Here is a 27,131-nt window from a genome sequence, read left to right on the forward strand (position 1 = left end):
CTGTGTAGTGGATTTACACAGAGCAGCTTGAATCCTACTCTTGTCGGGTCCCTCTTCAGTGCTCCTGGCCCCTTCCTCCTGTTGAGTGCCCCCACATCAAGCTAGTTGCTATGTGGGTATCCGAGCCGAGTCACAGCTCCCTGTGTCTATTCAGACACAGAGCGACAGCCCAACCTCGCCCCCTTTCTCTCATTTACTGGCTTTGATTGCATAGAATGCATCAAGATAAAAAACCTTCTGCCTTTAGTGCTGTATGTGCTATGAAACAAGATCCCAATGATTCACCACAGTGTCTCATGCAACAAAGACTCAATAAAGTGCCTAAAGTCCAGAATTTATATTATAAATGTCCATGTAGTGCACATGTAAAAGTCCATTCACTGCTCTTACCATCGATGCTATAATGAAACACCACCTGGGAGTGTAAAACCACCACCAGAAAAAGGGTGGCTGCTTACCAAAGACTAACCTCCACATTATAGGAGGTTAGGCAAGTGTGATTTATCAAAATCCCCCAGGCATCAATTCAACATCGAAAGGACCACACTTCAGACACTGATCTCCTTAGCCTCAGCTCTGGGAAATATGCCAGTGTCACTCAAATGAAGAAAAAAAAACCACCTTATGGCCCAATATCTTCAACATTTATTTATTAATAAAAACGGTACTCACAAGCATAGCGAGTTAAAAGCATATAAATGGTGACACCTGCTGATCTGAGGTATACGCAGTGACTTCACAAAATAGGCTCCGCCAAACACGTTTTGTGGTAAGCCACATCTTCAGGGTAACAGACCATAGCACAAATAACACTTTATTTGAATAGACATCACATTTATAGTCATTGTTCTTGATGTATTGATGTATTGTTTATTATTTTTTTCTTTATTCAACTAGACCGCGCAGTCGCACCATTTCTTTTGACTATTCCTACAATATCAAATAACTAGAATTTTTTTTTACCTAACCTTATGCTGGCCATACCCATAATGATAGATCAATCTGTAAATAGGTTCCCCAAGGATACCAGGTCTTACCTAGATGCACCACCTCCCCAAATTAGAAACATTTCAAATAGAGAAGTAGGAAATGGGAGTTTTGAGGTGCATATTATTCAACATAGAGACAATTATTTAAAAAAAATCTAAAGTTTATTTTGGTAAACATCATTAAAGTCATATATTAAAACCAACATGAACAATTTCATACAGTCGTTGTACAAAAGTTTTCGACTCTACATGTTTCGCCGGGACTATGGCTTCTTCAGGAGACTTTGTAAGACTCTATGTACAATATCACTATAAATAAAGAAAAAAAAATTATAAATTCACAATACAAATAAAGAATTCTTGAAGCAATTAATTTGCATATATACACAGACAGAATACAATACAATATACACTAATGCAACTTCAAAGGTGGAACTAATATATGAGAAAGACTCATTACATGCAAAGAAAGATAGTTCGAGACGTGATTTGTCATAATTGTGATGATTATGGCTTACAGCTCATGAAAACCCCAAATTCACAATCTTAGAAAAGTAGAATATTGTGAAAAGGTGCAATATCCTAGGCTCAAAGTGTCCCAATCTAATCAGATAATTAAGCCATAACACCCGCAAAGGGTTCCTGAGCCTTTAAATGGTCTCTCAGTTTGGTTCAGTAGGAATCACAATCAAGGGAAAGACTGCTGACCTGACAGTTGTGCAGAAAACCATCATTGACACCCTCCATAAGGAGGGAAAGCCTCAAAAGGTAATTGCAAAAGAAGTTGGATGTTCCAAAAATGCTGTATCAAAGCTATGTGGAAGGGAAAAGTGTGGAAGAAAAAAGGTGCACAAGCAGCAGGTATGACCGCAGCCTGGAAAACATGGTCAGGAAAAAGGCCATTCAAAAGTTTTGGGGACTTTCAAAAGGAGTGGACTGAGGCTGGAGTCAGTGCATCAAGAGCCATCACACAAAGATGGATCCTGGACATGGGCTTCAAATGTTGTATTCCTCTTGTTAAGCAGCTTCTGAACAACTAACAACGTCAGAAGTGTCTTACCTGGGCTAAAGAAAAACAGACCTGGTCTGTTGCTCAGTGGTCCAAAGTCCTCTTTTCTGATGCAAATTTTGCATCTCATTTGGAAACCAAAGACCCAGAGTATGGAGGAAGAATGGAGAGGCACACACTGCAAGATGCTTGAAGTCCAGTGTGAAGTTTCCACAGTCTGTGTTGATTTGGGGAGCCGTGTCATCTGCAGGTGTCGGTCCACTGTGCTTCTTTAAGTCCAGGGTCAACAAAGCCGTCTACCAGAAGATTTTGGAGCACTTCATGCTTCCTTCTGCAGACAAGCTCTATAAGGATGCTGACTTCATTTTCCAGCAGGACTTGGCATCTGCCCACACTGCCAAAAGCACCAAAACCTGGTTCAATGACCGTAGGATTACTGTGCTTCATTGGCCAGCAAACTCGCCTGACCTGAACCCCATAGAGAATCTATGGGGCATTGCCAAGAGAAAGATGAGACATGAGACTGAACAATGCAGAAGAGCTGAAGGCCGCTATTGAAGCATCCTGGTCTTCCATAACACCTCGGCAGTGCCACAGGCCAATAGCTTCCATGCCAGGCTGCATTGAGGCAGTCATTTCTGCAAAAGGGGCCCAAAGCAAGTACTGAGTACATATGCATGCTTAGACTTTTCTTATAGGTCCGATATTTTGTTCTATGTACAATCTTGTTTTATTGATTGCATGTAATTTCTGAGATTGTGGATTTGGGGTTTTCATGAGCTGTAAGCCATAATCATCACAATTATGCCAAATCACGGCTTGAACTATCTTGCTTTGCATGTAACAAGTCTATCTCATATATTAGTTTCACCTTTTAAGTTGCATTAGTGAAATAAATAAACTTTTGCATGAAATTCTAATTTTTTCAGTTTCACCTGTATAGGTCATCTGATGAAAAGAATCTCACCCCAAATGTGAGCAGGACTCCAGAGAACTAGCAACAACTCACAAAATATCAGTGTGTCATAGAGAGGATAAGCCCCTTGGTGGAATCTGCAGGGATATGAAACCAATTACAATTGGACAACAAAAAACAAAGTCCAATACTGTTTAACATTTATATATTATAGTTTGTTTGGTATGCTGAAGTTTAAACATACACCTATTGCCTATCTAATCTATTATGCCTACCATATCCAAGCATATGCTTTAGGAAATGGAGAGGTTTTGAATTCAAATAAACATTCTTGTCACCAATAGGGAGATCAATACTTCAAATCTAGTGTGCAACTTAATATAAGAAAAAGCTGTTTATTCTAAAAAAAAAACATATATAAACAGCTATGAGAATATGCGTCTCAACTAATCGTGCACAATAAATCCATATAGGCTCATCTTACCCCAATGTAGACAATCGCACAATGGGAAGACAAGGATTCCTCTTTTCCATACATGTAGTGTAGATAAGGCAAAGAAGATTCAACATGCAGGTAATGCCTTCAGACAGGGATAATCCCCTACAACCAACAACATAATTGCATATTAATCTATCAAATGAAGCAACCAGATTCAATTAGCATCTCACTACCATGGAGTATTCACTTACCTGAAACCTATATGACTGTCTTATGCAAATGTCCATTGCGGTTACGCAGAGATGTGGACGCCCATTTGTCGTTTCCGGTCATTCCCATTTGTTCTCAGCTGAAACGAGGACAAGCTATCGCGATAAACAAGCTCTCACATGACACGATGATAGAAAATTGGTCAAACATCGATTTAATTTTTATTTTATTTTTATCTTTTGCTTGAATTCAACATAAAAATTATCTAAAAAATGTTTATTTGATTTTACATAAGGACTGATTTTTCCTTTTATTTTAGATGAAAACAGTTGTTTTTTGAATGAACTTCCATTTAGGGCAAATGATTTTTGAAAAATATGATTGCTTCATTAAAATAAAATTAGGGATGAGCCGAACACCCCCCAATTGGGTATGGATATTAAAGGAAACTCCATGTAAAAAAAAAAAATGGCTCTGTTCTCGCTCCTCCCCGAGCAGAGCGATGCTAACTGTCTGTGGAGGGGCGGGAGCGACTGTCTCAGCGGCTGAGACTGCCATCAATCAGGGCAGCTGGCGGATCCCAACTTGTAAGTCGTGATGATGCACTGCCCCGACTGATGGCAGTGACGTCAGCAAACTGTTCTCTGCTAAAAACTGGTCACAGGAGTGCAAAACTAATTGCACTCCTGTGACCCAAACTAGAAGCCCAGCCTAAAAAGCTCAAGTACTTGTGACCCCCTGACATGCCACATTTTGTATGTCATTTTTTTGAGGGGGGGGGGGGGTACCTCATTTTCACAAGTACCCAGCTCCCACTTCCTCTCCTGGTGCAGAGCGGACAGCCGGGCGACCACACTTGAAATGCCGGTGCCGCAGAGAGGAGGGGGAGAGAAGCGAGGCTTCAGGCGGGCGCATCGTTGGACCGTGAGACAGGCGAGTGTCTGCTTATTAAAAGTCAGCAGCTACACTTTTTGTAACTGCTGACTTTTAAATGTGTGGAACTCCACTTTAATATTCCTTAACAGCTGACAAATATACAATCCCAATTCCAAAAAAAATTGAGACGCTGAGTAAAATCTACATAAAAACAGAATGCAATGATTTGCAAATCTCATATACCCATATTTTGTTCACAATAGAAAACATCAAATGTTTAAACTGAGAAGATGTACCATTTTAATAAAAGATAGGGTCATTTTTTAATTAATGGCAACAATACATCTTAAAAAAGTTGGGAAGGGGCCATGTTTACCATACCCCCAGTTGCTAGAATTTTGGGAAAGGAATAATGTCTCATTCTTGCCTGATGTAGGATTTTAACTGTTCAACAGTCATCTTTGTCATATTTTTAGTCTCAGGCTGGGTTCACACTGGTGCGAGTTTCCAGGAGATTGTGGCTGTCTCTCTATGGAGCCAGTTTACATACATGGGAGCCCTGTGCGTCTTTTGGTTAGTTTCAGGTCCGAATTCAGTCAAAAATTCAGGCTGAATTTAAACCTGAAATGATGAACGAAGCCGCTGCATGCTCATTTGTGAACCCAGCCTCAAGATGTGATAAATATTTTCAATTGGTAAAAGGTCTGGACTGCAGTCAGACTAGTTAAGCATCCAGACTCTACTACTACTACAAAAAACATGCTGGTTGTCGGATGCAGTATGCAGTTTAAAAAGTGGTTGGGTACAGGGAGCCCTGTGGCAAAGGCCCTCACGGGATCCAAAAGTTTGAAGACTATGACATGGTAAAGAAAAGTAGAACAGCATGTAGGTGTCTTGAGGTGCACATTAGCAGCACTCCATGAGAGAAGCAAGCTCTGATGAGAAAAAGAACACAAAAGAAGGCTCTTCAAAGTACAGTAAGACCAATACTTTAAGTGCCAAAAACAGTTAAAACGCTTACAAGAGGGGATGTGTATATACAGGCTAATTAAATAATAATAATAGACACCCAGCAGAAGTGTCAGGTCACCTTAGGCCAGGTGTCAGATGCCTCCCGTTGGGGTCAGGAGTGCACCGCTGAGGTAGTGGACCCTAAAGCTGACTGCTGCGGATGGAGCTCTGGGTGGTTCAGGAAAGCAGGTACTCTGAAGCACCAACACGGGTCACACTGGGGGCTAGAGCATGAGATTTCCCAGGACACGGAATCTAAGAGTCAGCGGGTGTTCACCAGGGCCCCTGATGGTGGGGATTGACTTTGATGCAGTCTGGCTCCAGGTCGCGGCCCCCAGGGTCTCCCAGCTCATGCTCACGGTAGACTACTGGAGGATAAAAAGGAATCAGCAGCCTGGGACAACAAGGATAGTCAGGAGATAAGACAAAAGGTCAGGGCAACAATCAGATAGGGATAGTCAAAGGTTGGGATATGAAGCAGACGAGGACAGTCAAGAACAAGCCAAGGTCAGTAAACAGGATCAGACGTACGACACGCAGAAATGAGCACACAGAAGCCAAACACACAATATTGATCAGCAAGGCTTGGCTTGCAGTGCACAGGAAATATTGTGTTTCTAATTAGAGGCTGGGGTGGAGCCATGCTTGAGGGAAGATTACTTAAGCATACAAGTAAACAGTGACTGGCATCTACGCTGAATACAACAGAAAGGTGAGCAGACAAGAACACTACTGCAGAGTCATGACAAAGAGGTTCTCCCTGGATTATCCAAGCAGCGTGTCTACTAGCCGACCAGCGCTGTGGAGCTGCGTGTCAGACGCCCTGGAAGATCCGCCAATCTGCTGTAACCAGCGTGGAATGCAGTAACCTCCTGACGTCACATCAGGGTACTGCGTTCCACACTGGTACAGCAGCATGGTGGATCTTCCAGGGCATCTGACACACAGCTCTACACCGCTAGCCGGCAAGGAGACGTGCCGATTGGATAATCCAGGGAGAACTCCAGCTGGGCGTCTATTATTATTTGATGAGCCTATATACACATCCCCTCTTCTAAGTGTTTTTAACTGTTTTGGGAAAATAAAGTCTTGGTTTTACTGCACATAGAAGCGCCGTCTTTTGTGTTCTAGTATGCGGTTTAGCATTGTCTTGTTGAAATATGCAAGGCCTCTGGATGTGGGCATATGCTGCTTTAACCGGTTGCCGACCGCCGCATGTACATGTACGTCCACAGAATGGCACGTACAGGCATATGGGCGTACAGGTACGTCCCCGCCTTTCTGCGGGTCGGGGTCCGATCGGGACCCCCCCCCCCCCGGTACAAGCGGCGGTCGGTAACCCGCGGGGAGCGATCCGGGACAAGAGCGCGGCTATTCATTTCTAGCCGCCCCCTCGCGATCGCTCCCTGGAGCTGAAGAACGGGGAGAGCCGTGTGTAAACACGGCTTCCCCGTGCTTCACTGTGGCGGCTGCATCGATCGAGTGATCCCTTTTATAGGGAGACTCGATCAATGACATCAGTCCTACAGCCACATCCCCCTACACTAGGTGAACACTAACTCCTACAGCGCCCCCTGTGGTTAACTCCCAAACTGCAACTGTCATTTTCACAATAAACAATGCAATTTAAATGCATTTTTTGCTGTGAAAATGACAACGGTCCCAAAAATGTGTCAAAATTGTCCGAAGTGTCCGCCATAATGTTGCAGTCACAAAAAAAAAATCGCTGATCGCCGCCATTAGTAGTAAAAAAAATAATGTAATAAAAATGCAATAAAACTATCCCCTATTTTGTAAACGCTATACATTTTGCGCAAACCAATCGATAAACGCTTATTGTGATTTTTTTTACCAAAAATAGGTAGAAGAATACGTATCAGCCTAAACTGAGGGAAAAAAAAATGTTTTATATATGTTTTTGGGGGATATTTATTATAGCAACAAGTAAAAAATAAAGCATTTTTTTCAAAATTGTCGCTCTATTTTTGTTTATAGCGCAAAAAATAAAAACCGCAGAGGTGATCAAATACCAATAAGAAGAAAGCTCTATTTGTGGGGAAAAAAGGACGCCAATTTTGTTTGGAAACCACGTTGCACGACCGCGCAATTGTCTGTTAAAGCAACGCAGTGCCGAATCGCAAAACCTGGCCTGGGCATTTAGCAACAAAATGGTCCGGGGCTTAAGTGCTTAAAACCTACAGATCTTTCCAGCGGAGCTTCGTAACACAGCTTTGTAACACAACATTAACAGTGACCAACACCTTAGACACTGGCGAAAAAACTGAGTTACTCCCAGTATGGGAGGGGTTATATAGGGGAAGGGACTTCCTGTCTTGAGTGTACCCGTGTCCATCACCTGAAGGAAGGCCTATAACCCACATAGTTATTGCTATGCCACTCTGTCCTGTGATGCAATAAAAAGAAAGTTCAATTTTAGTCTCATCAGACCAGAGCACCTTCCTCCATACATTTTGGGAGTCTCCCACGTGCCTTTTCGCAAACTCAAAACGTGCCATTTTGTATTTTGCTGAAAGTAATAGCTTTTTTCTGGTCACTCTGCCATAAAGCCCAACTCTATGGAACGTACAGCTTATTGTCGTCCTATGTACAGATACTACAGTCTCTGCTATGGAACTCTGCAGCTCCTCCAGGGTTACCTTAGGTCTCTGTGCTGCCTCTCTGATTAATGCCCTCCTTGCCTAGTCCATGAATTTTGGTGTGTGGCCGTCTCTTGGCAGCAGGGGCGGACTGACCATTTGGGCTCTCGGGCACTGCCCGAGGGCCCCATCAGAGTTGCCAGCCTCAGTAAAACCAGGGACAGTATGTAAAAATCTGTGTTTTAAAAAAAAAATCCCACGATTATAGCTGCCCCTCCTCTCCAGTACCCTTTCAGTATGTGTATATGTGTATTCTCTGTGTGTGTGTGTGTGTGTGTGTGTGTGTGTGTGTGTATGTATACTGTATGTGGGTGTATACTGTGTGGCCCCATAATCTCCTATTGCCCGGGGAGGGCATAATCTCCTATTGCCCAGGGGCCCCATAAGTTGTCAGTCCGCCCCTGCTTGGCAGGTTTGTTGTTGTGCCATGATATTTTTTTATAACCTAACCCTGACTTGTACTTCTCAACAACATTGTCCCTTACTTGTTTGGAGAGTTCCGTGGTCTTCATGGCAGTGTTTGGTTAGTGGTGCCTCTTGCTTAGGTGTTGTAGCCTCTGGAGCCTTTCAAATAGGTGTGTATATGTAATGACTAGGGATGTCCCGATACCACTTTTTTAGGACCGAGTACAAGTACCGATACTTTTTTTCATGTACTCGCCGATACCGAATACCGATACTTTTTTTAATGCCAAGTGTCAGTTCGACTGATGGGCACTGATAAGTGGCACCGACTGATGGGACTGATAGATGGCACTGACTGATGGGCACCAATAGGTGGCACCTATGAGCACTGGCACTGACAGGTAGCACTGATAGGCGGCAGTTATGGGCACTGATGGCACTGACAGGTGGCACTGAAAGGTGGCAGTTATGGGCACTAATGGCACTGACAGGTGGCTGGCACTTATAGGCGGCAGTTATGGGCACTGATAGGCGGCAAATATAGGCACTGACAGGTGGCTGGCACTTATGCAACTGTGATAGTGTGTACAACTGTGTACTAGTGACAGTATTCATTCAGCGTTGTTCACACAATCTATTTTACTTGCCGAGGGCTGCTATGATGTCCGTCCTGCTCTCCGCCCCTCTTAGCAGTTAGCACGATCTCAGCTAGCTCTCCGCCCCTTCTCAGACCCCGCTCTCCACCCCCTCTCTCCGTTCCCTCTCAGCCCGCTTGTCACCTAAGAAAAAAAAGTATCGGGAGCATTTGCGCGAATACAAGTACTCGCGCAAATGCTCAGTATCGGTCCCGATACCGATACTAGTATCGGGACAACCCTAGTAATGACAGATCATGTGACACTTAGATTGCACACAGGTGGACATCATTTGACTAATTATGTGACTTCTGAAGGTAATTGGTTGCACCAGAGCTTTTTAGGGGGTGAATTCATATGCACATGCCAATTATCAGTTTTTTTATTTCTGAAAAATAGTTTTATGTATATATTTTTCTCATTTTACTTCACCAACTGAAGCCCTGTACACACGATCGGTCCATCCGATGAGAACGGTCTGATGCAAAACAAGCAACTGCTTGGGGCCCCCGAGCTGGCCTGGGGCCCCCAAGCAGGAGCCCGCACGCCCGTCCACTCTGGCTGCTGTTGCGAGGGCGGCATGTGTTGGTTTGTTACACCGCAGGGATTTGGGCTGTCGCTCACTGAGGGGAGAGAGAGAAGGTAGAGGCAGCCTAACACTGCTGACACCAAGTAAGAGAAGGTCGTGGGGGAGGAGCTGCAGAGACACGTGGAGCAGAGGAAGCCGAGAGAGACATGGAGCCACGCAGGGAAAACCGAGAGGACACTGACAGAAAGTAAGTGTCTCTGATTCTGGCACCCAGCGCTGCCAATGTACCCAGTCAGTCCCCATCACCACCGCTGATTCCATCCCACTCACCCCCCACCACAGCCACTCATCCCTACCCCCCACCACAGCCATTCATCCCACCCCCCCACCAGCACAGCCACTCATCCCTACCCCCCACCAGCACAGCCACTCATCCCTACCCCCCACCACTGACACTCATCCCTACCCCCCACCACTGACACTCATTCCTACCCCCCACCACTGACACTCATTCCTACCCCCCACCACTGACACTCATTCCCCCCCACCACTGACACTCATTCCCCCCCACCACTGACACTCATTCCCCCCCACCACTGCCACTCATTCCACCCCACCACTGCCACTCATTCCACCCCACCACCTGCTGTGGGGGGTACTCTGATGGGGACACCTGCTGTGGGGGGTACTCTGATGGGGACACCTGCTGTGGGGGGTACTCTGATGGGGACACCTGCTGTGGGGGGTACTCTGATGGGGACACCTGCTGTGGGGGAGACTCTGATGGGGAAACCTGCTGTGGGGGACACTGATGGGGACACCTGCTGTGGGGGGGGGGACACTGATGGGGACACCTGCTGTGGGGGGGGGGGGGACACTGATGGGGACACCTGCTGTGGGGGGGGACTCTGATGGGGACACCTGCTGTGGGGGGGGGACTCTGATGGGGACACCTGCTGTGGGGGGGGACTCTGATGGGGACACCTGCTGTGGGGGGGGACTCTGATGGGGACACCTGCTGTGGGGGGGACTCTGATGGGGACACCTGCTGTGGGGGGGACTCTGATGGGGACACCTGCTGTGTGGGGGGACACCTGTTGTGGGGGGACTCTGATGGGGACACCTGTTGTGGGGGGGACTCTGATGGGGACACCTGATGTGGGGGGGACTCTGATGGGGACACCTGATGTGGGGGGGACTCTGATGGGGACACCACCTGATGTGGGGGGGGACTCTGATGGGGACACCACCTGATGTGGGGGGGGGACTCTGATGGGGACACCACCTGATGTGGGGGGGGGACTCTGATGGGGACACCACCTCGTGGGGGGGGGGGACTCTGATGGGGACACCACCTGATGTGGGGGGGGACTCTGATGGGGACACCACCTGCTGTGGGGTGGGCTCTGATGGAGACACCTGCTTTTGGGTGGGAGGGGAGGGGGGAGTGAGAAGTATGTTGGATTTAGTTATTGTGCACTTTGTTATGTATATTAATTGATTTTATGGTGTTTTTTGCAAATGCCCAATGGTTGAAAATGTTCAAATGTTATGCACATTATATGCAACAGCAGTATTTGCACTGTAAACATTTTTTATTTATATATCGTACGGGTGAACTTAAACTGTATCGCTATGCGGTGGTTCCTGTAGGCTTTGCGTGTGTGCGTGGGGGGGGGATCTGGGTTTTGGGGGCCTCCATGTCTGTCCATTTTGCTTGGGGCCCCCAAATTCCTTCAAACGGCCCTGAGCTTTACCATACATGTTTGGATGGCATGGCTACTATCCAAAGTATTCCTGAGCCCATGCAGAGACGCCTATCACAGAGTCATGCCTGGTTTTAATGTAGTGCTATCTGAGGCCCTGAAGATCACGAGCATCGAATGATTTGTTTCAGCCTTGTCCCTTGCATACAGATTCGTTTTCAACAACAAAAAAAAACTCAGCAATGTTTATTTTAGAAATACCTTACTTCTTTAACTCATTTGGAAATAAAAGACTGGTTAATAATCAACTGTGTTAGTAAAGTTAGTAAATTGTGTATCATAGCAAGTGACTCAATTAAATTATAGGTGTGTCTACAAAGAATAGTATCGTCTTTTTCAGAGAAGACTGGGCATGCAGCAATAATAAATGTGGGTGAGGTATGAAGAAAGAGACAGAGCCCATACTCAAAATGATATTTATTGTGCCAAATTTGTGCATGCCTCATCAGTACAGAAATTAACTACTAGAATATCTCAGAACTAGATCTGGGATTTAGTAACTGTGTCAGGTATGGCTCAACTGCCCCAAAAACCTAGAACTGCCACACTGGCATGGCCTATTTACAAGCCAGGTGTGAATGGCTACATTTTTCATAACTGTCTAAGCCAAACAGGCAGTTGCATGTATCTTTCTCATATACATCCAAATCCAAGAATGAACCATTAGTAAATCTATTTTTATTCACAGCCAGCTGAAATGTAAAATGGACTGCTCAGCATAATGGCAAAGCAGTATTGGGACACAAGTGAAGAAATGTTTGATTCCATCACATTTTGTTTCTGTGTGTTTCTTTTCATTTTACAAAAAAAGCTAAACAGCAATTAAAGTGATATTAAAGTCTTTTTTTTTTTTAATAATAAGCATGTTATACTTACCTGCTCTGTGAAGTTTTATTTTTTTGAATAGAGCAGCCCAGATCCTCCTCTTCTAGCGTCCCCTGCCGATGCTCCTGGCCTCTCCCTCCTGCAGAGTGCCCCCACAGAAAGCAGCTTGCTATGGGGGCACCCGAGCTGAGCTTCTGCTTTGTGTGTCCATTTGGACACAGAGACATGGCTTGGCCCTGCCCCCTTTCTTTTCTTATTGGCTCACTGACTTTGATTGACAGCAGCGGGAGCCAATGGCTGTGTCTCAGCCAATCAGGAGGGAGAGTCCCAGACAGCCGAGGCTCTAGTGCAACATCGCTGGATCGAGATGGGGCTCAGGTAAGAATTAGGGGGGCTGCTAAATGAAGAAGGTTATTTTTATCTTAATGCATAGAATTAGAATCACTGTAAGGACATATACACATAAACACACTTGACAACATAGTGTAAATGGGGCCAGGTAACGTCTCTCCCTGTCTCTTGCACCAACACAGTTGGAACAACTAATCTAAACCAACAGTCAATTAAACAAAATGGCAGCTGGATCTTGCCACATTCACCACCAAGTCACTTTGTTGTCACTGACAAATGTTGAAGATATTGGGGTATAGGCCCCTAATATTAGCATAAGTGCCTTTCCCCAGCTTAAAGCCAGTCGGATCTGGATGGATAAGCGAAAGTAAAACTTTTGGAGGTCACAAGGAGATAACTTTTGATAGCATTTCCATTTAAAAAAATAACATTAAAAAATTGGCCTATACAATTCCCAATATTCTTTATTCCTCCCTTTTCTGGGAATTAAAGTCTTCATAGCATCAAACATTCTTTAAGTGCTGGTTCACACTGATGTGGTGCAGGATTCTTAGCAATTCTTGTGCGTTTCCCACACTGCATCACAATCGCACTCCATTCATGTGAACCACTGTGGGCGTCTGTTACGTTAACCATGCCCCAAATATGGCTCGTAGTGCGATTGGCTGAATTCGATCACATGTGTGTGAACACCCATGCAATTCGATTCCAGTGCAAAAAAAAAAAAAGGGAGGTGCCGGCACCTTTCGCATGGGTGCGGTGCAAATTGAGCCATACAAAATGAATGGCTCAAATCGCACTGCAAAGAATCACATGTGATTTGAACATGAATGCGGTGCGATTCCTGACTGAATCATATGCGGTTTCCTGCACAGCAATAAAGTGAACTGGGACTTAAAGGGGTTGTTAAGGAAAAAAAAAAATTCATAATAAGCATCCTTTACCTGCAGACATTCCTCTTTTCACTTCCTCATTGTTCGTTTTTGATCAGAAGTTGTTCTATTTCTTCTCTGTTCTGTTCACTTCCTGCTTGTCTGATTGTTACTCACCACCGTGATGGGAGGGTTTACTGCGGTGGTCAGTAACGTGCTCGCCCCCTCCTGGGAACTACATCTGTGCGGCAGGACGCTCTCTACGTGTTAGAGACCTCAAGGAGGTGTGAATTACAATTCATACTGGGAAATGTAGTTCTTACATGAACAAGCGCCGCAAACCAGGAAGTGAATGAGAGAACAGAAACTAGAATGCTGGAGGTGATATAGATGAAGAAATTTAATAGGTATTTACTCGTTTTTTAACAGAATCATTACACTATTCTGTCTGTCTACCTTGCAGACATTAATTTTAGGCAAATTTTTTTTTTCCCTTTACAACTCCTTTAATGTCCAATTTCTTAAAATAAGGAAATTAGGGGGGGAAAGGGGGGGTATAAGATCACTATTGACTTTATTCCACTCCAGAGGGAGGCCATCAGGATATGAGATTTTATAATTGGGAAATCTATGTAATCTCCTGTAGAATGATAGGAATTGCAAGTAAATCACGCTGTTCTAGGGGCAGCTGGGTGAAGTCTGGCAATGTGTAAAATGTTTTGCAATTCAGTCCAAGAAGGGGAAAGGGTACAAGTGTAAGGCGTTCCTAATTGATTGACAGGCTTCCGACCATCGCATACAGCGCGTCACGAGTTGCCGAAAGAAGACGGACTGCGAGTCGGCTCTATAAGGCGCCTGCGCACCGACGTTCGGCTTCTTTCGGCAACTGGTGACGCGCTGTATGCGACAGTCAGAAGCCTGTCAATCAATTAGGAACACCCAGTCCCACAGATTATACCCGGAAGCCGCGGAGAACATATATCTCTAAAACGGTATGTACGGCAATGATTTAAAAAAAAACACCCGAGTGTGCTTCCAACAACTCGCCTGAATCTAATGTTAAAAAAAATAATTCTGGATGAACCCCCGCTTTAAGCTAGACCCTCCCTCCTTTTGTAAGCCATTTCTTCTAACTTCATGCCCTGATGACAGTGTGTCATGGGCATAGAAGTTATGCTAAAGCAAGAGTCAGCAACAAAGTTTGGGCTGGAGATGAGCTTTAGAAATGGTAACCTTGGGCTATGTCTACAAAACTCTTTATCTCTAAAAAAGGATCAAGAGACTGGATCTTAAAGCGGAGTTCCAGCCAAAAGTGGAAATTCCACTTATTCGTCAAGCACCAAACCCCCCCCCCCCCCGTGCCACATTTGGCACCTTTCACTGGGAGGGGGGGTGGGGACACAGTTTTGAAAAGGTCCTCTTCCCACTTCTGGGAGACCACGCCGCGAAAAAAAACGTCACAGCTTAGCCCTCCTACCTCCCCATTAAGAGGGCGCAGTGCGCTTTGCGCATGCGCAGTAGAGACCCGGACGTGAAGCCGAAAGGCAGCAATGGCCGTGGCAGCACCCAACCATCGTGAACATTCGCTGTGGTGCGGACATCGCTGGACTCCAGGACAGTTAAGTGTCCTAATGTTAAAATTGAGCAGCTATAGTATGTGTAGCTGCTGACTTTTAATTTTCAATGGGGCGGGGGGAACTCCTCTTTAAGGCTCCATGCACACTGGCTTAAAAAACGTTGCTTCAACAGGAGTTTTGTGTTTTGCCTGTAGAAGCAGCTCAATGTTATCGTATGTGTCCATGCACATTAGGACGATAACAGGTATATTTTGAGCTTAACGTTTAGGCCCATTTCACACTGTCAAACCGCTCAGGTCCGTCTGTCAGTTTTGTCGGCGGACCTGAACGGCCGCTCCATGCAAGCCTATGGAGTGTCGGATGTCAGTAGAGACATGTCCGCTGACATCCGAGCCGATCCGCGAATATAAGAAGTATGGCGATACGTCGCCATCCATCCATAGCGGATCGGGCGAGATCTGATGAAAACGGACATGCTGTCCGTTTTCATCAGATCTCCCCATAGGAAACAGCGGCATTGCACAAGCCCCTCCCCGCTCAGTGAGCAGAGAGGGACTTGTCATCCGCCGGCTCAGCGAAGATCAGCGGAGAGATCTCCCGCTGAGGTGGTGGACTCCGTAGCAACGGAGTCCGCCTCGTGTGAATGAGGGCTTACTAGTTACATGCTGTGTTTAGCAGCATTTGCATTTAGGAGCTTTTTTTTTTCAAGTAGTCAAAAATATATTTCCATTAAAAATGCCTGTAAACAAAAACGCGGCTAAACGTGACTTACCGCATTTACAAGCTGCTACAGGCATTTAAAATGCCCCTGAACATCCATCTTAAAGGCATTTTTATGCTTTCAAAAAAATGCTCATAACCTCAACTGTTTACAAACTACTCTAAATGACCCTGTGTACATCTACTGATAAGATAACAGAGGAGAGTTCAAGAGCAGCTGAAAAAAACGCCCAACTGCTCCTAAACGTTCGTTCACCAGCAGTAGTGTACATGAAGCCTTATGTCCTGTACACACGATCGGAATTTCTGATGGGATCAAATCTAATGGAATTTTCCGTCTGAATTTCGTTCAAGCTGTCTTGCATACACACTGTCAGACCAAATTCCGACCGTCCAAAACGCTGTGACTTAAAACACTACGACGAGCCGAGAAAAACGCATTTCAATGCTTCCGAGGCATGCGTCGACTTGATTCTGAGCATGCATGTTTTTTCTCCGTCGGAGTTCCACACAGACGATCGGAATTCCTGATAGGATTTTTTTCCATCGGGAAAAAATAAAAACGTGTTCTATTTCTAAACTCCGATGGAAAAAAGTCAGATAAGGGCCCCAACACGGCCGTAATATCTGATGAAAAAACGTTTTTCATCGGAAATTCCGATCGTGTGTACAAGGCATTAGAGGCAGGGAAAAAAAACTCTTCTGGTTTGCGTTTCTGTATGGAGCTCACTGGCAGAAAAAACATAAAACTCCCCCAAACTTATCTAAACTTTGTACAAAAAAAGCTCTCTATGAGTGTTTTTTACTGCCAAGAGAACAGTGTTTTTTTTAAGCCCACTGTGTATGGAGCCTTACAAAGAACATAGGTAGAACATGAAAGCTTCTATGGGGCCAAATATATAGAACAATAGTCTTTGTATCTGTGAGAATAAAAACCAGAACTGTCTCCACAGTAGTCATTCAGATTCTCTCTTTCAAACACACAGGGAAAAAATTACTAGTATTAGCAACCCACACAGTCATCACTTAACATCGTTTTTTTTAAAGGCGATATACGGTATATCACAAATATATTTGCAAAATATTTAAGTTGGGTGTATTTGCGGTTTCATGTTCTTATACAATTAGCAGCACCATGTGCAAAGAAAGTCTCATGTGACTTCATAGAACCTGTAATTAACTTCCCCAATTCAAAGGAAATGGATAGGGAAATAAATCTATGTTCTATCAAAGTGCTATGTATTTAATAGCTTTTCACAATAGATATTGAAATCAACTCAGAAGCAGTGCTATGTTTAGGAGCAGTTTTAACACAGAACGCAAAACACAGAGGGGTATCAGGCAACAGCTACATATGAAAGCATGTTTGGCCATTGAAAATTCTTATGCCACTGCGCCTCTGCAGAACGAAGATCAGTTCCGTGGACAGGTAAATATCGACCTTTTGTGTGTTAATCCTAAATACATCATCAAGTTTATTTTTAAAATTCAAGCAGTGTAAGTACTTGAATTTGACTTGGTATAAGCTTTCAGTCCTTGTACAGAGCAGAGTGACTGAGGCCCCGTACACACGGTCGGACCAAACCGATGAGAATGAACCGAAGTTCAGTTTCATCGGACCAAACCGACCGTGTGTATAGGCCATCGGTCTGTTTTCCTTCGGTCCAAAATTGTAAAACATGCTTTAAAACCGAACCGGTGGACCGCTGCCCGATCGGACCAAACCGATGGTTAGTACAGAGAAGCATCAGTTCAAAACCCGCGCATGCTCAGAATCAAGTCGACGCATGCTTGGAAGCATTGAACTTCGTTTTTTTTCAGCACGCCGTGTGTTTTACGTCGCGTTCTGACCCGATCAGATTTTGGACTGACGGTGTGTACGCATATCAGGCCGTACAGCCACTTCAGAGGTGAACCGATGAAAACGGTCCGACGGACCAGTCACATCGGTTTGGTCCGACCGTGTGTACAAGGCCTGAGAGATCGGCTGATCAATGTGCTGCTTCTCTTTTCACTGTCCACACACAGGGTGTGAACTGAAGCTGAGAAAGATCAGGTCTCCTCCTGTGCTAGACAGGACTGGTCAGAAAGTCAAAACCTTTGTCGTGCAATAGAGTTTTTGTGTATGGATTTCATCCGTATAATTAGCCGTTTGCCTTTGGATCAGCTTTAAACTTTATAATTTAGAGTAGCTTTATTAAATGCATAGCAAGCATATTTCCATGAACTAACATTGCACATCATTTCTGCTCATTACAATGCTTTATTGCACATGTCAGTTTCTTTGGAATTACTGTTAGTTACTTTGTATCTTGAGACATCAACCTGATTTAAACAATTTGAGTGATATCTGCCCACTCCTGAACATAGCACTGTCACATCTGTAAATATCCCCAGGCTCAGAACATTTAAATGTAAAAGTAGTTTTGTTTGAAGACTGCGCATTCATATTCTAAAGCAAAGGTGATACAAAGTTGCATATACAAACACATGAATTCATATGTGGGTAATAAAGGTTCTTATAAAGAAAAACTGCATTATGCCATACAGTTTATAAACTTTCCTGGCATTTCATATGTTCACTCAACACAAACAATAATGGTAATAACGCGTAAACCTAGCCAGAAGGGATTTTCCATGTGAACCAAATCAATGTATTTCTGGCACTCAATGTCACCATAAAAAGCAATAGCAAATGGAAACATCAATCAGTGCAATTCTTTTACATTTGCCCATGCAAAAAAAAAAAAAATGTTAAATGAAGTATGGGACTAAAGGACCTTGAATTATGATCTCAATAGAGAAACACTATCTGTAAATACTATGCTAACTGTGCTATGCTTTATAACTCTGCATACCATAATACTATTATATTCTGTTTTAATAGTTGGGGAGACAACGGTTTTGCACGCAGTGTAATAGTAGCTTTATATTACCCTTACTGCCTCTAGAGTAGGGTTTGGCAACCCATCAATTGCAATCTACCCATTTACCACAGGCAAGTGGTGCTGCTGCTTCTCTTTCCCCTACTCCTATGAAAATGAGAACAGAGGGAATGTGATCACTTATAAAAAGGGGGGGGGGGGAAGTCTGGATGTCACACAACTTCCTCAAACTCAATCTATTCAAAACCAAACTTATAATTTTTCCTCCCCCACATGCCCCTTCCCCTGATCTCTCTGTCAAACTCGATGGTACAACTATAAGCCCATCCCCGCATGCCAAGGTCCTAAGTGTAGTTCTGGACTCTGAACTCTCCTTTAAGCCCCACGTCCAATCACTGTCCAAATCTTGCCACCTCAACCTCCAGAACATCTCCAAAATATGCCCCTTTCTAACCAATGACACAACAAAGCTTTTAATTCACTCTCGCCTCGACTACTGCAATTCCCTTCTCATTGGCTTACATCTACATAGTTTATCCCCCCTTCAATCCATCATGAATGCTGCTGCCAGACTCACCCATCTTACCAACCACTCTGTATCTGCTACTCCAGGGCATGTCCAAGATGGCGGCGTGAGCAGACATGCTTCCCGAAACTCTGCTAGAGTATCATCCATATATTTTCTCCTGCCTGGTCTACCTAATCCTGTGTAGGGTAATCGGACTCTATATGCCTTCCAAGTCGGCTGGGAGATCGAAGGGGAGTAAAAAATGTTTTCCCCCAGTGCATTCCCGAGCCCGATAGCCCTACTCTGAGGGTGTCGGGAAGCCTGGGAACGAGATCCAACATGGCTACCCAGTAGACATCTATGGAGGAAGCTTCTCCGTCTCTCCCCGGTATTCCTGAGGTTATGGTGGATATAGCGGCCTGCCAGACGGCGCTGACGGGGAAGCTGGAGGCCGTGCAGATGGACATTGGTCTCTTCAGACAAGACCTTAATAAAATCCGTACTTGGCTGGGGGCCGCGGAACAGCAGGTCGGCCGCGTGGAGGATATCACAGAGGAGCATACCACCTCGATCCGCACCCTGCAGACAAAGATAAAGGCTCTGGAGTATCGTGCGAAGGACGCCGAAAACAGGAGCCGAAGAAATAACCTGCACATTGTGGGACTGGCTGAGGGGGATGAGGGCGCAAATCTGTCTACCTTTGTGGAGGATCTACTGCGCTCCCTGCGGCCCAGCTTTCTCCATACTTTGTAATGGAGAAGGCACACAGAGTACCTCCACAGCGTGGCCCAGCTGGCTCCCCTCCACATACCATGATCCTGCGGTTGCTCAACTTCAGGGATCGAGATGAGCTTCTGCGGGCTGCACGGGGAGTGAAGGAGCTCTCATATCACAATGGCATGCTGCTCCTGTTCCCGGATTATACCATCAAAACGCAATATCTGCTACTCCTCTGTCAAACTCTTCACTGGCTTCCGCTCACCCAACAATTTCAATTTAAAATACTAACAACTACTTACAAAGCCATCCACAACTTAGCCTCCAGCTACATCACTAGCCTAGTCTCAAAATACCCACCTAATCGTTCTCTTCATTCCTCTGAAGACCTTCTGCTCACTAGCTCCCTCATCACCTCCTCCTTTGCTTGCCTCCAGGACTTTTCCAGAGCCTCTCAAATCCTATCGAACTCCTTACCCCAATCTGTTTGATTATCTCCTACTCTATAACCTTTTAGACGATCCCTGAAAACCCTCCTCTTCAGAGAAGCCTATCCTACCCACACCTAACTGTATTTTTTTCTCCATCAGCTCACCCCCCACAGTTATTACCTTTTGGTTCACTTGACCCTCCCCTCTAAATTGTAAGCTCCAACGAGCAGGGCCCTCTGATTCCTCCTGTACTACATTGTATTGTAACTGTACTGTCTGCCCTCATATTGTAAAGTGCTGTGCAAACTGTTGGCACTATATAAATCCTGTATAATAATATTATAATACGAGCAGGGCCCTCCTGTCACTTCTGTATTGAACTGTACTGTAATTGTGCTGCCCCCCCCCTCTGCATTGTAAAGCTCTGCGTAAAAAGGCGGCGCTATATAAATCGTGTATAATAATAATAATAATAATAATAATTTATAATGTATTGCCTTTCATTTCGATTTAAGACTGAATGTTTTACAAGGTGATTGTTTACAATCACTTTAAGACTAGCTGCACTATAGATTTTTTAGTTCATGTCAGTGGATAGCGGGTGCAATGTAAGGCTCCTGCAAATTCTGCCTCCAGCTTTGTGCCCATACTTCCATATGAGCTTTCAGTCACTAAGCTGGAGGAATCATGAATGGACTATGAGGGCGCTCATCAATGCCCTCACAGTCCATAGAAAATGACAAGCTACCTGCCATCGTGGAAGCCAGGACTTGTAGCTTCTTCATTCACAGATTGCTGTGAATAAATGACGTGGCTGTGACATTGGGTGCTTAGAAAGGATCTCCCACCCACTGTCACAGGGGAAAAGGGGGTGAACGGGGCATAAGCTGGAACATGTCACATTCTAAATACAGGTGTGCCATATAACATGTTCTAAAAGGTGAACTTGGCCCTTAATAAATGGTAGTGGAGAGGATTGTAAGAGGAATAATTTTGCCCACAGATGAGCTTTATGCTATGCCTACTGTAGGTAGCTTTCTCATACAATTTTTTTTATAAAAGATACAAAAAAGAAAATTAAATACTTAGATTTCTAAGAAAAACCGGGTTCACAACCTGTGTAAATTAAACTAAGTTCTTGATCCCAAAGCTAAAATAACAACTATAGTTTTAAAACGTGCTATCCTTGTAGATTTATAGCTGAACTCCTTAATCTAGGCTTACCTATAGGTGCAAGTTGTGTGGTTGAGTTTACAACCACTTTAACCCTTTCCCTACCGAGTCATTGTAAAATGACGTCGGCCGGAATTCTCCCTCCGGGTGGACGCCATATGACGTCCTTGCCTTCCCGGGTGGCTAGGGGGCATGCGCACCCCGCCGCATTGCTCGGGACCCAATGCGCGTGCCCGGCGGTAGCGTTGTCCCCTGGGCACCTGCAATTGCCCGCAATAACGGCAGGACCATGGATCTGTACGCGTAAACACACAGATCCATGTCCTGTCAGCGGTGAGGAGACCGATGTGTGTTCCCAGTGTGTCCCCTCCCCCCTACAGTTAGAACACACTTTAGGGAACATATTAACCCCTTCAGCGCCCCCTAGTGTTAACCCCTTCCCTGACAGTCACATTTACACAGTAATCAGTGCAGTTTTATAGCACTAATCGCTGTTTAAATGTGAATGGTCCCAAAAAAAGTGTCAAAAGTGTCCGATATGTCCGCCGCAATGTCACAATAAAAATCACAGATCGCCTGCCATTACTAGTAAAAAAATAAAAATAAATAAAAATGCCATAATTCTATTCCCTATTTTGTAGATGATAGAACTTTTGCGCAAACCGATCAAATACGCTTCTTTTTTTACCAAAAATATGTAGAAGAATACATGTCGGCCTAAACTGCGGAAAAAAAATGTTTTAAAAAAATATATATATATATTTATTAAATCAAAAAGTAAAAGAAGATTTGTGTTTTTTTCTAAATTGTCGCTTTTCTTTTGTTTATTTGCCACAAAATAAAAACCGCAGAGGTGATCAAATACCACCAAACGAACGCTCTATTTGTGGGGGAAAAAAAGGGCGTCAATTTTGTTTGGGAGCCACGTCGCGCGACCGCACAATTGTCATTCAAAATGCAACAGCGCTGAAAACTAAAAATTGGTCTGGGCAGGAAGGGGGTGAAAATGCCCTGTATTGAAGTGGTTAATAATGAAGACAAATATCAAGTAACATCTTTATAAATAAAACCAAGTTTTGTAAACAAACAAAAATATTGCTTTTTGACCAGTGTTAATTTTGACGTCAAATTTCAATTTAGTTTAAGTCATAGTCTTTTTACTAAAATACCATTTTAGTTTTAGTCACATTTTATTCATCTGAATTGAAAATTAATTTTATTTTTGTTTCGTTTTCATCAGTGAAAACATGCAGCTGACGAAAACTATGACGAAACTATTTTCATAGACAAAATTAACATTGCTGGCCAGCAAATCTGTTATTTTTTTAACAGAACAAGCTCTCATGCAGATTGTATCCATTACAGTAGGGGTGTCAAACTCAAATTCATCGGGGGCCGCATTAGCAGTATGGTTGCCCTCAATGGGCCGGTTGTATCTGTAGGACTATGTGTCCACTATTTATTATCATAAATAATTGTCACTGCATTTGTTTATTACTGGTTTTATGGAGTGCAGGGTTCAGGAGTTTGATGCGTATGGAGTGAAGGGTTCATGAGTTTGCTATGGACCGTGTGCAATATCTGACCTCTGCACCCTCCACTCTCCTTCCATCCTCCCATCCACCCTGGGATGGGGTAGGATGGGATGGGGTCGGGATGGGGTGGGGTGGGGACGGGAAGAGGTCGGGTCGGGATGGGGGTGGATGGGGTAGGATGGGATTGGAGTTTGGTGTGTGTGGAAGTCTTGCAGATCTCACTCATGACCAATAGAGAGCACAGTAAGTATCCATGCCCCCAGCCCCTGTGTGTGTTGTAACTTGCACAGACCTGCTCGGTGCCACTGCTGCACGATGACTGCTTCCTCCACCGGCTCTCTACTGCTAGAGAGCATAACCTCCCCACCTCCTGTTCACTGCACTGCCGCTGCCTCTTTCTGAGCTGTGATGAACGAGGGGACGCATGTACCTGCAAGAGCCTGTACGATGTCACCTGGGCTAATCCTGTGCCCCTCACCCGCTACACCGCTGTCTTCACTCTGCAGAAACGTATCCTCTGACAGTCACATTGCATGGCGCTCGGAGATGGAAAGGACACTCCACCAGGGGTGAACACATACCCCGCAGCCCGCACACATATCTGCTAGTATTCCATGCTCAGCAGCGTCCCCTCAATCCCGGAAATGAATACAGTGACAGAGAGAGATAGTGAGAGCGGTGAGGTGACAGGGGCAGGTTCTGTGCCGGCTGGTATAAACACCCTCCGGAAAGCCTGCATAGAGGAAGCCACCATCCGGTCTGAATGTGCTTCCGGGTTTCAAGCTTGCTGAAACCAGACACATGACTTAAAAACCGGACAAGGTGGCAACGGACGGAGGATGTTTACTCGTGTTGCCTGGGAGACAAAAGAGGTGGCGACCTGCCGGTCGTTGCGTGGGCCAGATGGCAAGGTCTGGCGGGCCTTGTGTTTGCCACCCCTCCATTACAGGGATGAGACAAACCATTAAACACTGACAGGGTGAATAAAATTATTCGTTTTATTTATTAATTTAAAACCTTTATCCCAAAAGGGAAAAAAAACTATTTTTGCTGCAACTTATTATAAAGTGTGAGGTGGAGTTTTGCTTCAATTTGTAATGCATTTAAATCTGCTAGTCCATCCAACACTCCCCCCCCCCCCCACAGACTGAAAATGCTGCTGTCCAAAGGTGCCCTGTGTTCCTTTATCCAGAGTGGGGGCACTCTTAGGGCCAGTTCACACCATGAATCACACAGGACACAGCACGTTCCTGTGTGACTCACATGCAATCCAGGTAAAAATGTGCTAGCCCAGACCACACCGAAAGTAGTACATGCACTAATTTACAAAAACAACAACCCTACCATGCGACCTGGTGTAGGCAAATGCACTGCATTGGCGACCTGCGTTTAGTGTGTTGATAAAATGATTGTAAATGTGTTTTTTTGTAAAATAACACACGTTATACTTACCTGCTCTGTGCAAGGGTTTTGCACAGAGCGGCCCCGATCCTCCTTTTCTGGGGTGTCCCGGCGGTGATCCTGGCTCCTCCTCTTCATCAGGTTCCCCCACAGAGAGACACTTTCCATGGGGACACCCGTGCGGGCATGCTCCAGAGTCCTGCTGTCTGTGTCAATGGATGCAGACAGCAGGACTTGGCCCCGCTACCATGTCACTGAATTTGAGAGCAGCGGGAGTCAAAAACGCAATAAGCGTGTATTTATTGGTTTGCGCAAAAGTTATAGCGTCTACAAAATAGGGGATAGAATTATGGCATTTTTATTATTATAATTTTTTTACTAGTAATGGCGGCGATTTGCGATTTTTATTGTGACTGCGATATTATAGCGGACACATCAACCACTTTTGACACATTTTTGGGACCATTGTCATTTTTTACAGCAATCAGTGCTATAAAAATGCACTGATTACTCTGAAATTTACACAGGCAGTGAAGGGGTTAACCACTAGGTGGCGCTGAAGGGGTTAAGTGTGCCCTAGGAAATGTTTCAAATTTCCGCGGTCGGAGTCACGGAGCTCACGGCGGGCGCGTGTGTCCACAATGCCGCTATTTTAAAGGGGGCATATATATATACGTCCTTTTGCCTGCCCGTGCCATGCTGCAGACGTATATCGGGTCAAAGATGAAGAGCCTTCTGTGTGCTGCAGCCCCCCTCCCCTCCCAAATACTTACCTGAGGTCCAACTCTGTCCAGTGATGTCCAAGAGTCCCTCAGCCAACTGGGACTCTCCCTCCTGATTGGCTGACATTGGCTCCTGCTGCTGTCAATCAAAGTCAGTTAGCCAATCAGGAGACAGAGGGGGTGAGGTCAAACTGCAGCTCCATGTCTGAATGGACACACAGAGCTGCAGCTCGGCTGCCCCCATAGCAAGCTGTTTCTGCGAGGGGCACGTGACAGGAAGGAGGGGCCAGGAGCACCGACGAGGGACCCAAGAAGAGGAGGATCTGGGCTGCTCTGTGCAAACCCACAACATAGGGCAGGTAAGTATAACATGTCTGTTATTTGGAAAATAAAAAGAGACTTTAGCCCAGGTTCACACTGAGCTGCGGGAATGAAGCCCCGCATGTCAGCCACAATTTCAGGTTTCTGCACAGATGTCGATGTAAATCGCAGCCCGAAATCGCAAAAAGTAGTACAGAAACTACTTTCTGAAATTGGTGCGCCGATTTGACATGTCAAAACGCTCCAGTGTGAATTACAGCTAACAATCACTTTAATATTTTCCAATCTGTATTGTCTTTCGTATATTAGAAACCTAGAAAAGTGACGGCAGAAAAAGATAGAGTAGTCCTTGGAGTCTTCCTATTTTATTTTTTGTCCATTTCCTGTCTCACTATGAATACAGTCTAATAATACTATAGTAACCCTTTTCTATTTCAGATACTGTTTCCATTAAGGGGTCTTCTAGGGGCTGTGTTCCCCATAGGAGTGTGCTCTTTGGAAGGTGACAAGTACAGAAGCCAGCACTCTATCACAAGGAGAAGAGTGGGACTGTTAGCATTGACGTAAGAGAGCTTGACGTGAGAGAGCTGGTGAATAACATTCACACATGGGAAGGGAGGAGGGAGCAATGGAGGAGGTGGGACCACCCCAACATAAACATTTGTAGCTCAGTCTCTCCCCTCCCCCCAACACAACTTCAGCATCCCGGGCGTGTGCAGAGGAGGAGGAGGGCGCTACAAACACATAACTAGCACAGGCTTGCCATCAATAACGTGCCAGGCTGACAGGAGTAGCAGTGTGCAGCCACCTCGGACATTGCAATGCATTACACACAAAGGAGCTGTGTGACAGATAAGGTGCGGTGCCCCCTCCCGCCCAGGACACGCCTCCCCGTGACACTCACCCGTCTTTCTTCTTCGCTTTGTAAACATGCCCGTACGTTCCACGACCCACTTTGCAGCCTTCATACTCAAAGAGGTCCTCCACCCGCTCTCGCTCGGCAGACAGCTTGCTCTTGAACTCGTAATCCATCCTCCACGGCCAGCCGCTGTTTAACCCATCAATGCGCGCCCCCCCGAGCGGGCTACCGGCGCTTACATGGGAAAACTAGCAGGCTCTCCCTCCACCATTTCCTTGTTTTTCTTCTCCTGTGCACACATACACGCATGCCATGTACTTGGCCTGCACAGCGCCCCCTGTCTTTACTTTCTATTTCACACAATGCCAGCGGCCGGATACAAGAACAGGTTACTTGCCTACCCACAGCTGGCGCGTCACGCCTCGGGGGCTGTGTGTGGAAGCGGGAACTTTCTTCTCAGGGGCTTCTGAAGGAAACTGGCCTGGGAAGATAAGAGGACTACAGGGTTCCTTTTTTTTTTTTAAAAAAAACAAGTGACGGCCTGCATTTTTGGACAGGAGAGACGCGTTGAATAGGGACTGTTTACACATAAACGTGCATTAAAATGGATATCCCTCGCGTTCCGTTGGCGTACATGTTTATGTGAGTTGACGTACGTTTTTATGTGCATTAAAATTGTCACGGGTCCTTGTAAGGGACAAAATAAAAAGCATATTTTCCTCTTAAAGTGGAGCTCCACCCAAAAGGGGAAGCTTTGTTTGTTTGCTTCTCTCCTCCGCTGTCACATTTGGC

At 45.1% G+C, this 27,131-nt stretch overlaps 1 protein-coding gene across 4 annotated transcripts in view; it reads right to left on the reverse strand.

Annotated features, from left to right (window-relative positions):
* CDK19 (cyclin dependent kinase 19) overlaps positions 1-26,715 on the reverse strand; it is a 251,856-nt gene extending 225,141 nt beyond the window's left edge. The window contains exon 1 of one of the 4 annotated variants that reach the window (XM_040350239.1): positions 26,385-26,715. In XM_040350239.1, coding sequence (XP_040206173.1) covers positions 26,385-26,512 — 128 coding nt within the window. In that variant the 5' untranslated portion in view covers positions 26,513-26,715. The remainder of the gene's footprint in view (positions 1-26,384) is intronic. The other 3 variants (XM_040350240.1, XM_040350242.1, XM_040350243.1) reach the window with 3 other exon arrangements.
* Positions 26,716-27,131: the final 416 nt, after the last annotated feature.

Source organism: Rana temporaria, chromosome 4 (genome assembly GCF_905171775.1).
Source record: "Rana temporaria chromosome 4, aRanTem1.1, whole genome shotgun sequence".
Lineage (NCBI taxonomy): Eukaryota > Metazoa > Chordata > Amphibia > Anura > Ranidae > Rana > Rana temporaria.